General features: G+C 34.5%; 1 protein-coding gene across 1 annotated transcript in view; it reads left to right on the forward strand.

Moving 5' to 3' along the window:
* The first annotated feature begins 5,386 nt into the window (after nt 1-5,386).
* LOC129218269 (hormone-sensitive lipase-like) overlaps nt 5,387-14,704 on the forward strand; it is a 33,937-nt gene continuing 24,619 nt past the window's right edge. Inside the window, exons 1-3 of the mRNA XM_054852495.1 lie at nt 5,387-6,172; nt 6,251-6,487; nt 8,989-9,171. Coding sequence (XP_054708470.1) covers nt 5,636-6,172; nt 6,251-6,487; nt 8,989-9,171 — 957 coding nt within the window. The 5' untranslated portion in view covers nt 5,387-5,635. The remainder of the gene's footprint in view (nt 6,173-6,250; nt 6,488-8,988; nt 9,172-14,704) is intronic.

Consider the following 14,704-nt stretch of genomic DNA (forward strand, 5'->3'; position numbering starts at 1 on the left):
AATTATTTCTAGCTTGGTCTGTAGCTATTACTAGTAGCTGCTACATCTGCTGGCTAGAAATAATATTTCGGCATATAAATGCTGTTGTTCCATTCCTCTCGACCTGCCCTTACCGACATAGCACTGCCAAGAACATTTTTACGAAGAGTAATCGGAGAATTCTGTCTCAATTTTTCGAAGAATGGCTGGAAGCAGGGCCCGATCAAGCCAAACTGGTGCCCAGGTCCTGAGTAGAATTTGGTGCCCCTCCCCCCCTCCATGAGAAAATCTGCACAATTTTAAAGTCAATGTATCATACTAGAAGCCCAATATACTAGTAACTACACTGGTGTGCAAAAATTAAGAACGAGACGGTTTTTTCAATATAACTTTGTACAAAAGCTTTCCAAATCAACACATTTAATACCGTAAAATCCCCAATACGTAAGGACATGTGTAATGTAAGCAACACTTACTAAAAGAGAAATCAGAGGGATAAAAAGAAGCTTTATTGAAAAAGTAGCATGGAGCGCAATGCGACTGAAGGCCGAAACATCCCTGTGATGGGTGTCCAGCAAGAAACATCCGGTCTTTAGTAGGGGATATGATCTCCCCCGACTGCTAGGCAGGTTTCACAGCATCTGCCCATGCTGAGAATGAGGGTGTCAATGAGTTGCTGCCCATTCGTCTTGCAGCGCCAATCGAAGCTCCCGAATCATTACTGGTGGTAAGGTACGAGCTGCCAAGCGTCTGCCTAGAAAATCCCATACATGCTCGATGGGATTGAGATCCGGAGATCGTGCCGGCCAATCCATACGTTCAATATCCTCACTCTCTAAGAGCTGTTCGGCAGCTACTGTGCGATGACATGGTGCATTGTCGTCCATGAAAAGGAACTGCGGACCCATAGCGCCTCTAAAAAGATGCACATATGGAAGAAGAATCTCGTTACAATAACGGGTCCCGTTGACAGAACCTGCGTCGAAGATGTGAAGGTCTGTACGACTACCAAGCATGATGCCTCCCCAAACGAGAACATCGCGACCTCCATACCTGTCCCTTTCACTGATGTTCGAGGGATGATTGCCGGCTTCCCCGCTCTCTCCAGATGAGTATGCGATGAGAATCGCTACTCAGACTGAATCTGCTCTCATCTGTAAAGAGTGCTCGTCCCCATTCATTGTCTCTCCAATTCCGGTGTTCCCGGCACCACAGAGAATGCCTTCTCCGATGGGCAGGCGTTTAGAGGTACACACCGTATAGGGCGTCGTGCAAACAGACCACCACCGTGCAGTCTTCTGGCCACGGTAAAACGCCATATCGGTCGTCCAGTCGCCTGTGTCGTGTGTCTAGGGATTTTTCCCGCTGTCTGCCGCCTGTAAGGCAATATTCGCAACTCCAGAGCTCGAATACGCTACCTTGCGGTGATTTACAAAACTGCCGAAAAAACTAAAACATTGCGTTCCACGTGTTCATTTTGGGCAAAAGAAACAGTTTATGTTTTTTTTTTTTTACGTAATTCATCAAGCTGTGAATACACATTTTATTTATCTTGTTCTGAGTGAATTTGAATGAATATCAGTTTTTCAATTCGATGAAAAAAAGCGGACTTAACAACATTGACTGGACACTATAGGGCCCTACTGAAAAATTACTGCTTTTACTTAACCTATTCCACATAAATGATTTAAATAACCTTGTTACTATAGTATCCAACTGAAATGGACAGTATGCAAATAAATTTTCTTGAAAATATTTATCGCAGAACAGATTGAAAAATCCAGAAAGAACGTTAAGAATTTGAACAATAAAAAAAAGCTTGGAATTTTTTATTGCTAAAATATCGTGCCAAATTTACTTTATTGCTCTGCAAAAGCTGACATTATGGGTGGAAGAATTTCGCCAAAAATCTGTTTATAGGGTTATGGTTTAGTATTGTGTGAAAGAATAATGTATCTTGAAAATATTTCGCATATCAGTTAAATCATTTCTGTGACGAATGAATTAAATGCATGATGATTTCTTTTGATATCCAATCATATAGTCATGTAAATAAATTATCTACTGTTAAATGTTACTCTTGACATTCTGTCACGTATGTGCACTATGTGACAAAAATGTCAACAAATGCGGGAAATGTCACGAAACTGGACATAATATGTACTAATGTATAGAAAAAACATTAAAAAATGAAAATGCTGTTCGAAGCGAACCAAAAATTTATGAATTCAACATCGTGAAAATGGCTGCTTCAGAACAACTTACTGTGTGTTCTGCATTATTTTTTTTACTTTCGTAATACTTTTTGATTTCTAATCTCTTTCTACATGGGTCAAAATAACCAAAAGACTTTGAAAAATCTTTTCAAATGAATAAAGAACAAAAAATCATACCTGCCAACAAAAATTTCTGTCATTTCCTAAGTTTAGAAGCAATTTATACGTTACGGTGTGAGTTTGTTTTTAGTTTTTTCGTCCGCCATTAGACAGTGACTGCAGCGTCCCCTATAGTTTGTTGGAGTTGCGAATACCGGTCATCTGCGGGTGTGGTTCCTCGTGGACGACCACTACTGAACCCCCAGATAGCTGTTCCTGTAGTTTGAAATTGTCTCCAAAGTCGTGAAACGATGCTGTGAGCAATTCCGAACTCTGCAGCTACACTTGTCACACTGCGGCGTTCCTTCAACTTCCCAATGATTCGACCTCGGGTAAAAGCATCCAGATGTCATCTAACAGATTGATTATTCGCCATTTCTCGCTGAGGCAGCAACTCGGTGTGATTTTAACTGCTATACCGCGTTCAATCTCTTTGCCAGAAATACTGATCTTACACCGACAACATGCTTTATACTACTCAGACACTCCCCCATTACGTCTGCCTGCATATCTGCACATGTGCTACCGTACATCACCTTACTTAATCTCCTGATTGGTCTTTCTGTCCACTCTGCCTCTTCGTTCAGCTGATATGCTAATTTTTCGACTTCGTCCTTAATTTTTGCACACCAATGTATATTTTAAAGGCACATTACTACATTTAAAAGGAAACCTGAGATTTGAATGCCAAACACTTGATAGTCACCAAACTAATTACAGTTTAAATTGCCTTTTAATGCGAAAAAAATTAAAAAACAATTTGAAACTGCAAAAAAAAAAAAAAAAAAAAAAAGCTTACTATTTCTGACATTAAGCTTTAAAAAGGTTTCTGGCTTTAACAGAGGCAAATGTGTCGATCAAATAATCAAAATCTATGTTTGATGTCACAGCATTTTCAATGGTCAATAAGGAAAACACCTGTAAATTATCCTGAGAAATGCAGCTTCTCAAATGATTTTTGATTCTTTTTAAAAATGAAAAGGAACGTTCACTGGAACAGCTGCTGATAGGCAAGGTAAGAAGAAGCTGCAAGGGGTGAATCCACATTCGAAAATGTATGTGTAATGTTTAGTGATCTTATCCTTTAAAAACATTCTCTAGCAGAAGGGTTACCTTTTGCAAAAATTTGAAAATGTGTTAATTCTTCTGGAAAATGTCCATCTATGTCATCCGAGTAATTTTTTGAAATTCCAGAGCTAAGGGACAACGACTTCTTTATGCGAAAATTTTTTAACTTTATGAGTTTTTGAGCTGATTTTTTAAAAATTTCAAGCCCCCTCTCCCTTAAAGTTGAGAAAAAGTAAAATGAGCTTTAAAAGAAAGAAAGGAAGTAAGTGAACTTAGGCTAGGCTATTTTGGTGCCCCTAAATTTGTGGTGCCCAGGTCCGCGGACCCGCCGGACCGTGTGTTAATCAGGCCCTGGCTGGAAGAGTCGATAGGAGGAATAGTACAATTCCTAAATCAGTATAAAAAAAATGCTGAAATGTTACCTTATAATATCTTTAAAAAATGTAAAGCTAATTCAAATTTAATTGTATGTTATTTTATAGTTATCCACATGTAGAATTTCAAATATGTAATAAGAGTTTATGGCTAAAAATCCATTTAAGATCTACTAATCATGATATGGATACAAATCTTTATTTTCTTTTGGATATCTGGCACATCGCTATCAATTAAAGACATACAGTTAGGGCAAACCTAACCTGGCAGTATTGTAAAGGCTATGCAAATCTCAATCCTACCATTTCATTGCTGCCAGGTAAGGTTTTTCATAACTAGTGCTGCAAAGAAAGTCGTGCCCCTTCTCCCCCCCCCCAGGAACATTTGGTTTTAATATATATTGTCATTCCAAAACTGTTATGACCAAAAAAAAAAAAAAAAAAATCAATCTGCACTAGTGTAAAATTTATAGTACACATTTTTCTTAACATGAAAATATGCACTTGATTATTCATTTAATTGCAAGAACTTAATAAGGTCTTCGTAAGAAAATTTAGCTGAGTGCTAAGAACCATTAATATCTGCTCTTACTATTAATTTCAATGAAATCTTTATCACTAAGAAAAAAGAATTCATATTGTTTTGTTTGTGTGCAAAATATTAGAATGACTTTCTTTTTTTTTCTTTGAATTCAAGAATTTAGGCATGTAGGATTTTCTTTTTTTTTTTTTTTTTCAATTGATGAAATTGAAACATATCAGAATATGCAGTTTTTAGTGCAGCATTATGTAGCACTAAAAAATGCTTACATTACAGTTATGAAAAAGATATTTAAAGTATGCTGTAAAAAAAAAGTCAGCTTTAGTGGTTACTAACTAAAGTTGATAAACAGATACATATAAAATTTTTAGCTTTTTTTTTTTTTTTGACAAGTATGAATAATGTGCTGCACCAGTTGGTTTTAGCCATATAAAAAAAAACCTCACCTTGAGTACAATCTATTGAACCTAACAACTGTTAATAAAACCTATTTATTTCATATTGTTACTTTTATAGGCTCTAATTTTTGAAAGTAGTGAGATCATACGAGTTAATCTTTTTCATTTCCAATTTCTTGTTCTCCTACCTCTGTTTACGAAACGCATTTTCACAAACAGTAATTGGTTTAAATAATACTGCTTTTATTTTGCAATTTAAATACAAAATTCCCTAAGTATTATTCAGTTGTGAGAAAATTATTGAAAAATCTTTGACCCTTGTCAGATTCATTCTCATGCGTTTCATTCAAAACAAATACAATATGCATGTAGAACATATGACGCATTTCTTAAACGGCAACATTTTTATATTGAATTTGCTTTCTTTTCCAATTGCAGAGCTAAAAGTTGAAAAAAATATATCCATTACATGAGAGAACATGATTTCATCAACAAAAACAAATATTGCATCACGATTTTCACCCCTCTGTTACCTCTCTCAAACCCAGGGAGCTCAAATCTCATTGGTTGATATCAATTAGTCGCTTCAAGTACATACGATCTCGACTTCCCACTCCAAGCGGGTTTTCACATTCACGATGCGATGGAACGGTCGAAAATCGGCGCGGTGCGATGGATTTCAGCTCGGCTGGATATCCAGCGAGCCGCGCCACGCCATCCAAATGGATGAGGCGTTCGGCATTCACGACCGGATTTTGGAGTGGTGCCGCGCCATTCGGATGAATGGAGCGCCCGTGAATGGCGGCCCTAACGTTGATTTGTTTGTGTTTTGAAGCAAAATGTGTCGAAATTCTCTGAATTTGTTTGTGTCGAAATGAATGATCATAGATAGAAGGAAAAATGTGTGGTGTCAAATCTTTTGAAGTCCCTTGTGATTTTGAACTTTTACATGTGTCTGTAATAAACAATATTGATTATTTTTATTTCCTCCGTGACAAATACTGGTATGCGAATAAATTCGTAACACTTTTGAAAGAATTACTTGGCCATGTGCATTGGTACGAGAAAAATTTGAAATTGCTGTATGAGGAAGCACATCGCTACGACGTCAGCACTCGATCTCAAGGCAATGGTTTTAGAAGTTTTATTCTAATATTTGAACGATGTTTTTCGGATTGTTACGATTTTTGCAAAAGTCTTATCAATGCCCGAAATTCATACTTCTTCAGAGCCAATTTGTATCTTACAAAATGCGAAAGTCTAGTTGGCGTCTTGGATGGGTTGAGACCTGGTTTAAATTACTTAGAGAAAATACTAACCGAAAATAAAAGTACTGGAAATTTGATGGCTGACAAAATTTTTACTGCTGAAGAGTTAATGACTGAGTGTGGGGCGATTAACCAGTTAGGTTTTTATGGAATACACCAAGGTTTTTATGTAAGTTCTTTTGGGTGATACCCGGTATTTTCCAGTACTCACACTGTGAATAACATGGTTGTCTTTCCTTATTTCTAGTACTGTACTTCTATGCAGAGAATACTTCAAGGTGTTGGAATTATTATGGCGACTTTCAGCGATTTGTATCAGAATTCAGGTGGACCATTATCACGAGCAGTGCTGGCTGTTCTGAATGGTCTAAAGTACATTCTTAATCCTAGTTTAAGAGCTCAACAAATCGTCAATGTTGCTCAAAATTCGTCAGTAGAGTTTTTGAAAGCATTTTGGAGCCTGAGCGAGACTCATTTTATGAAAGTAAGACATATATTTTATGAAAAATACGTGCCACATGCAAAATGTACCACCACTCTCAGATGAAAAATGTATTGAAATGGAAATTTGATGTATTTAATTGAATGAATTTTTGTGTTATAAATTAAAATTTTCTATGAAGTTCATGTCAGGGTTGGTGTTAGTCATATTTGCAACTAAATATTGTAGAGACGTACCGAGTATTCGTTAACTACTCGGCCAATTTGCCAAGTACTCGGTACTCGGCCAAATTCAGATCAGATACTCGGCCAATACCAAGTAGTTGCAAAAAATTGAATATTGTCCAAGACAGATACTAAAATTTATAAAAAAAAAAGCAAGCATTATATTCTGCAATCATTTGCAATTAAAATTTATAAGTCAAATTTAAATTTTAAGAATAATGAAATTTGTAATGCTTTAACGGAATAAATCTTTATTTTAATGTCCCCAAAGTTAATAAAACTTATTTATTAAAAATTATGTAAAAAAGGTAAGTATGGAAAATATGGAATTTTTATATTAAAAATAGATTTTTGCTACAAACAAAAATTAGTTATAAAAAATATAAAAATACCTTTGCTTAAAAAATAAAAGGAAATAAAACAACGTTAAAAGCACAGTGCAGGAACACTGCAGACACATGTTTTGGCGTTACAAAGAATTCCTTTTTCAATGCACAAAATGGGAGCTCGTGGATTTGAAGGGCATCCAACAAAATTCGGATTTTTTTGTCGAATGTCTTTGCATTATTTAACTCACATGTTATGCACTGAAAAAGACGTTCCTTGTAACAGGGGGGGGGGGGGGCAAAAACACGTGTCTGCAGTGTTCCTGCACATTTGTTTTATCTGCTTTAAGAATTATTTATGTTTGGCAGACTAGAACTATAATTGATTGATATACAGTGAAATCCCTCCTAATGGACACCCCTCTTATGCGGACAATTTTTAATTCCCCAGTTCCAATGCAAATAGCATTATTAAAACCAGTGTCTGGCGCACACCTCTCTATTGCAGACAAAAAAATTTGTCCTGTTAGTGTCTGCATTAGAGGGATTTTACTGTAATTTGTTTTAATTCCAACTTGATTAATTATACCTTTTATTTATTTATTTTTAATCTAAAAAAATATTTTTTTGTAAAATTTTTGACACAAACAAAATTGTTTATATAATGTGTAATTAAATTTCAGCAGGAACTTAGTTTTAAAAACTATTATATGGACAAGGAGGTCTATACTACTATTCTAATAAGTTCAAAATTTTCATCACATGTGTGTCGGTGGTTCTTCTTAAAACATAATTGGTACTTGGTAACTTGGCCGAGTAGTGAAAGGCCGAGTACTCGGTAACTCGGTACTCGGCCGAGTAGTGAAAGGCAGAGTATTCGGTACTCGGCTACTCGGCCAAAGTGCTACTCGGTACGTCTCTAAATATTGTATTTTGATGAACAGAATTTAAAATATAGGCACCAAATTTGATGCCTATATTTCAGACTGCATCAAACTCTCTGTCTACTAACTAATTGCAATACACCATGAAAACAAGTTATTTTTTGCCACTAACTTGGGAGATCATATCTAGAACGAGTTGCCTTTTGGCATTAACTTTGGACATCACACCACTATCTTCAATACTCCTACTGTATAACATTGTTCATGTGTATTATGTTTAATGAATATAATAATATTATCTGTATATGCTTGTGTTATTAAAAATGATACCTTGATTTTTCATTTAGGCTTTTAGCTTTTTCCAGGTAGTTTTGATAGCTAATTTTTAACTAAGTATATATTGGTTCACAGCCGCATTAAAAAATTCATTATTAATCTTTAAATCAATTTACTGTGAAAGGTCATAGTTGGAAGACGTCAAAGTTCACCATCAACTTTTATTCTCTTACCGATGTCTTTATTATTTAAAAGTTGACATTTACCAGAATTTGATCTTGCACAGTAGCATTAAGTTAAACAATTCAAATTTATCATGATGTCATACTGTCAAAGTACTTTTAGCTGTGCCCAAAAAAATTATTTTCCATAGTTGAAATAATTTATTTTTTATACTTAACTGTTTTGTATACATTTCTTTAAAACTTGTTTTTGCTATTATGAATTTTCATAACTATTTGTGTATTTTTGTATGAACATTATAGGTAGTTGAACTAAATGCAACAAAAAAAAAAAAAAAGCAATCAACATTTGAGCTACTTTAAATTTAATTTTACCTTGCTAAGAGTAATCATGTGTTCAATTAAAACATTATTGTATTTCTCTGACTAATTTTTAATGCTAAAGCTTTTTCAGTATCCAAAAATTCAATTCTAACCATTATTTTGTTTCATATACATTTTCCTGGCATTTATTATCATACATGATGTCCCATTGACTTAATCATATTTTAATATTGATTCTACATTGCAGTTAAGTTGCCTTTTTTATATTGCTTATAATCAAAACCTAATGTATATCCACAAATTATAATGATGTCAATGTTTATTTAGAAGTTGCCTGGTTGGGTCTGTCCTAAATTAGATGTGAGAAAAGAAATCATTATTCCTTCTGAATCTATTAACCTCAACAGTATAGATTCAGGAGATATTGTTACAATACCAGCACCTTCATCACATATACCACCTGCTCCAGTTAGATGTTTGCTTCTGAGCTGTTTCCAGAAAGAAGGGCTGGTGAGTTTCTTTCTTTTTATTTATTTATTTATTTTTGTTTTGTTTTAATTTATTTCATTTATGGGGTTTTTTTTTTTTTTAAGTTTTAGTTTTCACTCTTCCTGATTCAGTGGTTTGTTTTCCCCCCACCCCTCTGTTTCTTTTTGGAACACATAAAACAGGGGCCCATCTCAACAAGAGCAATGAGCCCTTTAAATGCCAAAAACCCTGCCACCAACAAATGCTTTCCAAAAAAGAAAAATACTCTACACACTAAAGAAATGTAAAGTAAAAAAACAGTAAACCAGTTTTTTGACCGCCAGTACAATGTGTTTTCTGTTCATTTTTGCCCAAAAGCTGTGAAAAGCATCTTTAAAATTATACTGTACATATGAAGTTTGATGAATTATTGATAAAATTATGCCATTGTAACAAAAAAAAAATTTTTAATAAATAATATATGCTTGAAAATATTATAGCAGTGCTGTACAAATATCATGTAAAAACAACCATGTAAAAATTCATATTCACCACGGGTGCCCATGTGCAAAATTTTAAGGGATCAGTTATTTTTCTCTCTTTCTTTCTTTCTTCTTTCTATTCTTTCTTTATCTCTCAGATATTCTTGCTGTGGGTTTGCAGGATATTTTCCTCATGAAACCCATTTCAGTACATATTAGAGTTATTAAAATTTGACATTTTTAATAACTTATTCATTAACTGCTGGAAAAGAAATGTGTTCACATTTTTCAAAGAAAAAGTACAAAAAGCAAAGAAGTTCTAATTTCTAAGGGGGGAAGGGGGTTTGAGCCCCCACTTGCCCCTCCCCCCCATATGAGCGTCTATGATATTCACTGGGTAGAAAATTACCAGGATCACTAACTCATGAACTATATCATTTTGTGTGCTAAATTTGGAAAAAAGGAGCAAACAAATAATCATTGTTCCATTAATATTTTCAGGAAAATGAATCCTAAAAGGTATATTGAAGTACCAAGTTTAAGCAGGGGTGCCCACCCCCTGTAAAAACACGGGCGCTCCCCCTAAATATCACAAAAAGCTTCCCCCCCCCAAAAAAAGAGCAATATACCCCTCAAAACAACAACCCCCTAAAAAACTTTATGGCCCAGTCTGTGCCATGATCCCCTCCCCTCTCCTAGGTCGGCACCTCTGGGCATGATAAACATCTCAAACATAGGCTTTTTTATAAAATATTGTTCACACTTCAATTCTAAACTAAACATTACAAAATGTCTTCAATGTAAAAACAAAAAATATAAATTATATTTTATTAGCCGCCCGTCCCGACCTTGTTCGGGTTAAAAAGCAATCTATCTTTTAGAAAATATTATGCAGGTACTTTTAATTTAAAATTTAACAGGAAGCAACATTTTTTGTTTCGTTTTTATGAGGTTTGCAACAAATTGATTCACCTCATTTCCTGATCCAGAGAGACTACCACATAATTCTCACTGAGCAATATAATCTTACCATGTGTAAGGTTCATAAGAACTTTTCATTGGGAGTTGTAATCACTTAAATTGGAAAAGGAAATATGCAAGGACCATAAGGGTGCAAAGAATATTACCTAACTGATCTGCTGCAGGTAATGTTAGAACAACACTCTAAGTCTAAATCATATTATTCCCTAGTGATTTTCATTGGAGTTGAACTCCCCCCTATTGCATAGGTTAGGCAAATTAAAGTTACAAAATAAAATTATTGGGATATTGCCTTTATATGCATGCAGAGAAGAACTGGGAGTTAAGGTAATTAAGGCGTTGTTGTCAAAAACTATAACCCTCTTGCATACCCAGCGTAATTTTTTGACAGTCTTGGTCTTAGAATAAATATTGAGGATCAAATCATTCAGAGAGAGTTCCCAACTCATCTATTTCGATAAGACACCCTTTTGTATGTATCCTTATATATTATTTCTGTAGCCTGTTTTTGGTTTCTACGCGAGATTTTCCTCAATTCTTGATCGATTTCTTTGATTTACACCTTATTTAAAAGCTTATCATGCAGGCTACTGACGAAAAATAGACCCACGGTCTAAAAATTATATTTCGGGCAAAAAACCTGTTTTAAAGAACCAGAATGAGGTTTTCGGTTAAATTTATAACTTTAACTTGCACTGTTACCGACAGAGCTGAATAGCTTGATCGGCAAAGCGTTCGACTGGTAACCAGGAGAATGCGTGTTCTGGCCCACGTCTGGACAATCTGCATCAAAAAATTAGAAAAATATCGCGCATTACATGAGCAATGAATAACAAATATGAGGGAATACATGAGGTAGAAACGCTCCTAGCTGTTATGAAAACTTGATGCAACACAGAGCTCAAATGTACGTTTTTTTTTTTTTTTTAAGCTTTGGCTCCGGGAAGAGAATTAAAGCATAATGTAAGCGAAAATATAAGTATCAGGTTTAAGATTTCAGACTACATTGGAATTATTTTTTGTTCAGTAAAATATAATAAATCGTATGTGTTGAAATATAGATTCTTCTAATGAGTTTTTGACTCTTTGTGCAAATAAAAAAAATACTACCTCAATTTAAAGGGTAATATATATATTTTTCTTCTTTTTGCAAAAAAAAAACAAATAGCGTATCACATTTTTACTACATTTGAAAAGCTACGCTTAAAAAAGAACTTAGTTCAAATTATTTTGTATTTTAACCGTGCTGTTAAATGATGAACATGTGCTGCCATCTAAGTCATAACGGTTCAAACAGCCTGCGATAACGAATTGTAAAAAAAATTTCAGAAATAAAAACACTTCTCGGCAAGAAAAAAAATTTAAAATTACCTGTGTTTTTTTTTCGGTAGAGCGTTCGGCTATAAACTGTCTGAACTTTGGGCCAGTTCGGGCTGTCCGACATAATAGCAAATTTACAGTAATATTACGCATTACATGTACTCATAACATACAACAGATAACACACGTAATAAAATAAATGCAGTGGAAATGCTATTTGGTGTTTCGACTCCTTTATGCGGGCTACAGTTATCATTCAGATAAGTTGACTGCTAATCGAAGGGTGTTCTTCCCTTTTTTTAAAGCTTTGACTCCGTCCAGACCACTGAGCATAATGTAAGCATAAAAAAAATATTAGATATACCTCAAGGGAATCCTTTTTGTGCAGAAAAACATTTTCATTGTATGCTGAAATGTAGATTTTTCTAATAGCAGTGTTCGAACTTTTGTACAAATGAAAAAATACTTCGCCAAATTAAAACTACGAGTTTCAACAAGTAAATCTTAATTATTTATTCGAATACGATATAAAACATTAAAATTATTATCAACTTCATTAGTAAGAAATCATTTTCTACTCCTCTGCTTTCGGCTGAAAAAAAAAATTGTCTACGTTCAAAAAATTACACTTAAAAAACGGACTCAGTTCAACTGGTTTTGGTTTTGAATTTTAAGTGTTCGATTAAAAGAAAAACAAGTGCGGTCTTTTAAGCCGTACAGGTTAAAGAAGCCTGCTATGGGAAATTGTTAAATATTCAAAAATAAAAGCACTTATTTTTTCAACCAAATTTATTACTTCTCTAGAATGTTTGTTTCAATCGCTACGTAAGATATTCCTCATTTTTTAATCAAATTCCTTGTTTTACGAATAATTTTAAATCGTATCATGCTGGCTAATGACAAAACATAGATGCATGCTTATTATATTTTTTTCGGCGAAAAACTTTTTTACTGTGTTTTATTACGCATTCCTTCAATGAATAGCATTCGAAAAGGGAAGGCACAGTTGCTAGGTTTGTTGGAGCGTCGTACTGTTAATCAGAATGGTGCCAGTTCGAATCCGTGCCACTAAATATCTCTTTAATGTTTCTTTTTTTTTCCGTCAGATGCTCACATGGACATGCCTTCTCTTGTGCGCTTACTTTTTTCCGTTTACTTTTTTCGGTTTTTCTTCATAATATTCTTTCTTTGAAATTTTTAAAGAGAGAAATGCCTTATGAAACGATTCGAAGTGCAGTGCGGAGTTCCGCACGGGTCGACTAGTTTTTACTTACTTGTCATTAAAGACTCTAGTAGTGCTTACCTGGATCTCCTAAACGGGCTCTTATAGTTGTTCTTGAGATACAGAGATTGTAAAGGGGACGACTTTAATCAGACTTGAAGTATATATCTGCACGCGTTTCTCTAGGGTACCACAGGAAGATTTTGATGAATGTCATTGTCAAATACAAAGGTGACACCTCTTATAATTTTGTCTCATAAGTTTCTTGTGGAACATCCGTAGTCTTTCTGGAGGATATCTTCAAAGTAGTTTAAATGTGGAAGAGTCAGTTTTGCCCCCAAAGTAAAGTCCTGTCAGTTCCATAAAAAACCATTGCAAAAGCTTATTGATCAAACTTTGGCTTGCATTAAATTTATTAAGTTTTGCTATTTCCACTGGGAATGCCTATAAACATTAATTTGCATTCCTGGTTTTCATGCCTAAATTTTGTTTTTATCGAATTGTATTTGTCAACTTTCTACAGCAATTGCAAACAAAAATCCCCTATCGAGTTTCCGCTTCATTGACAAATGTTGCCTCTTATATAAATTAGACTTCGGTTTATATCGTTTGACATTGAACGACAATCATAGTATTTCTGCTGGCACTTTCCTTGCAATATGTTGTCTTAGATATATTTTTCAAATGTTTGCCATAAAACAGTAGAATCTAAAAGTTGACATAAAAGTTTAAAGGACCTTTAATTACTCCTTCATTGTAATGCGAGGCAATCTGTAGTTGTTTTTACGTGTAGAACAATAAACAGTACGAAACATAAACTGGTAGCGAGGACAAAATATTGGTTTTTAAAATTATTATAAATACATTGCATAATTTATGCCTTACAGGTATGTCACTCAGAACAAATGCACCTTTCATATACTGAAAGAATTTTTCAAATAGTTGCATTGGTTCCGGAGATTACCTCGAACATATAAACATACAAAAATCCGCTCTCTCTCTTTATAATATTAGTATAGATTTTGTTCATGCTTCCAATTTGTATATCTTTGTGTTCAGCATAGTTATTACCAGAATTATATGTGAAAGCAGATTGAACTGTGTATACAGCCCAGAATACTTTGCTGTTGTGTCGTTGATATTACCTCACAAATAACAGTTCTTCCTCTCATGAGCCTCTCTGATCGCTCTGAGGTAGATTCTCGAGCTCTGGATGCTCTCGTGCATTTATTAATATCTGCAAATGGCTCTGAACATTGTGAAGTTGATTCTTGAGATATTCGGGATGAAGAAGCTTTAGACATTTACACTAAATGAACTTGCCTCTCTTCATGTCTTTTGTCAGCACGTCTTCTTCTAACAGATCTTTTCATCAACGTATGTCTGCCAAGTTGAGATTTTCTCTCGGGCGTAGTTATTTTCGACACAACACGATTTATATTATGCGTTTATGCATATAGGAACATAACAATACGAAACTTAAACTGGTAGTCAGAGATTTTCTACTAAGCACAGCAATTTTCGATAAAATACAGTTCACATAAAAAATTTTACGTATAACAATAACACA

The sequence above is a fragment of the Uloborus diversus genome, chromosome 3, assembly GCF_026930045.1.
Source record: "Uloborus diversus isolate 005 chromosome 3, Udiv.v.3.1, whole genome shotgun sequence".
In the NCBI taxonomy this organism is placed as follows: domain Eukaryota; kingdom Metazoa; phylum Arthropoda; class Arachnida; order Araneae; family Uloboridae; genus Uloborus; species Uloborus diversus.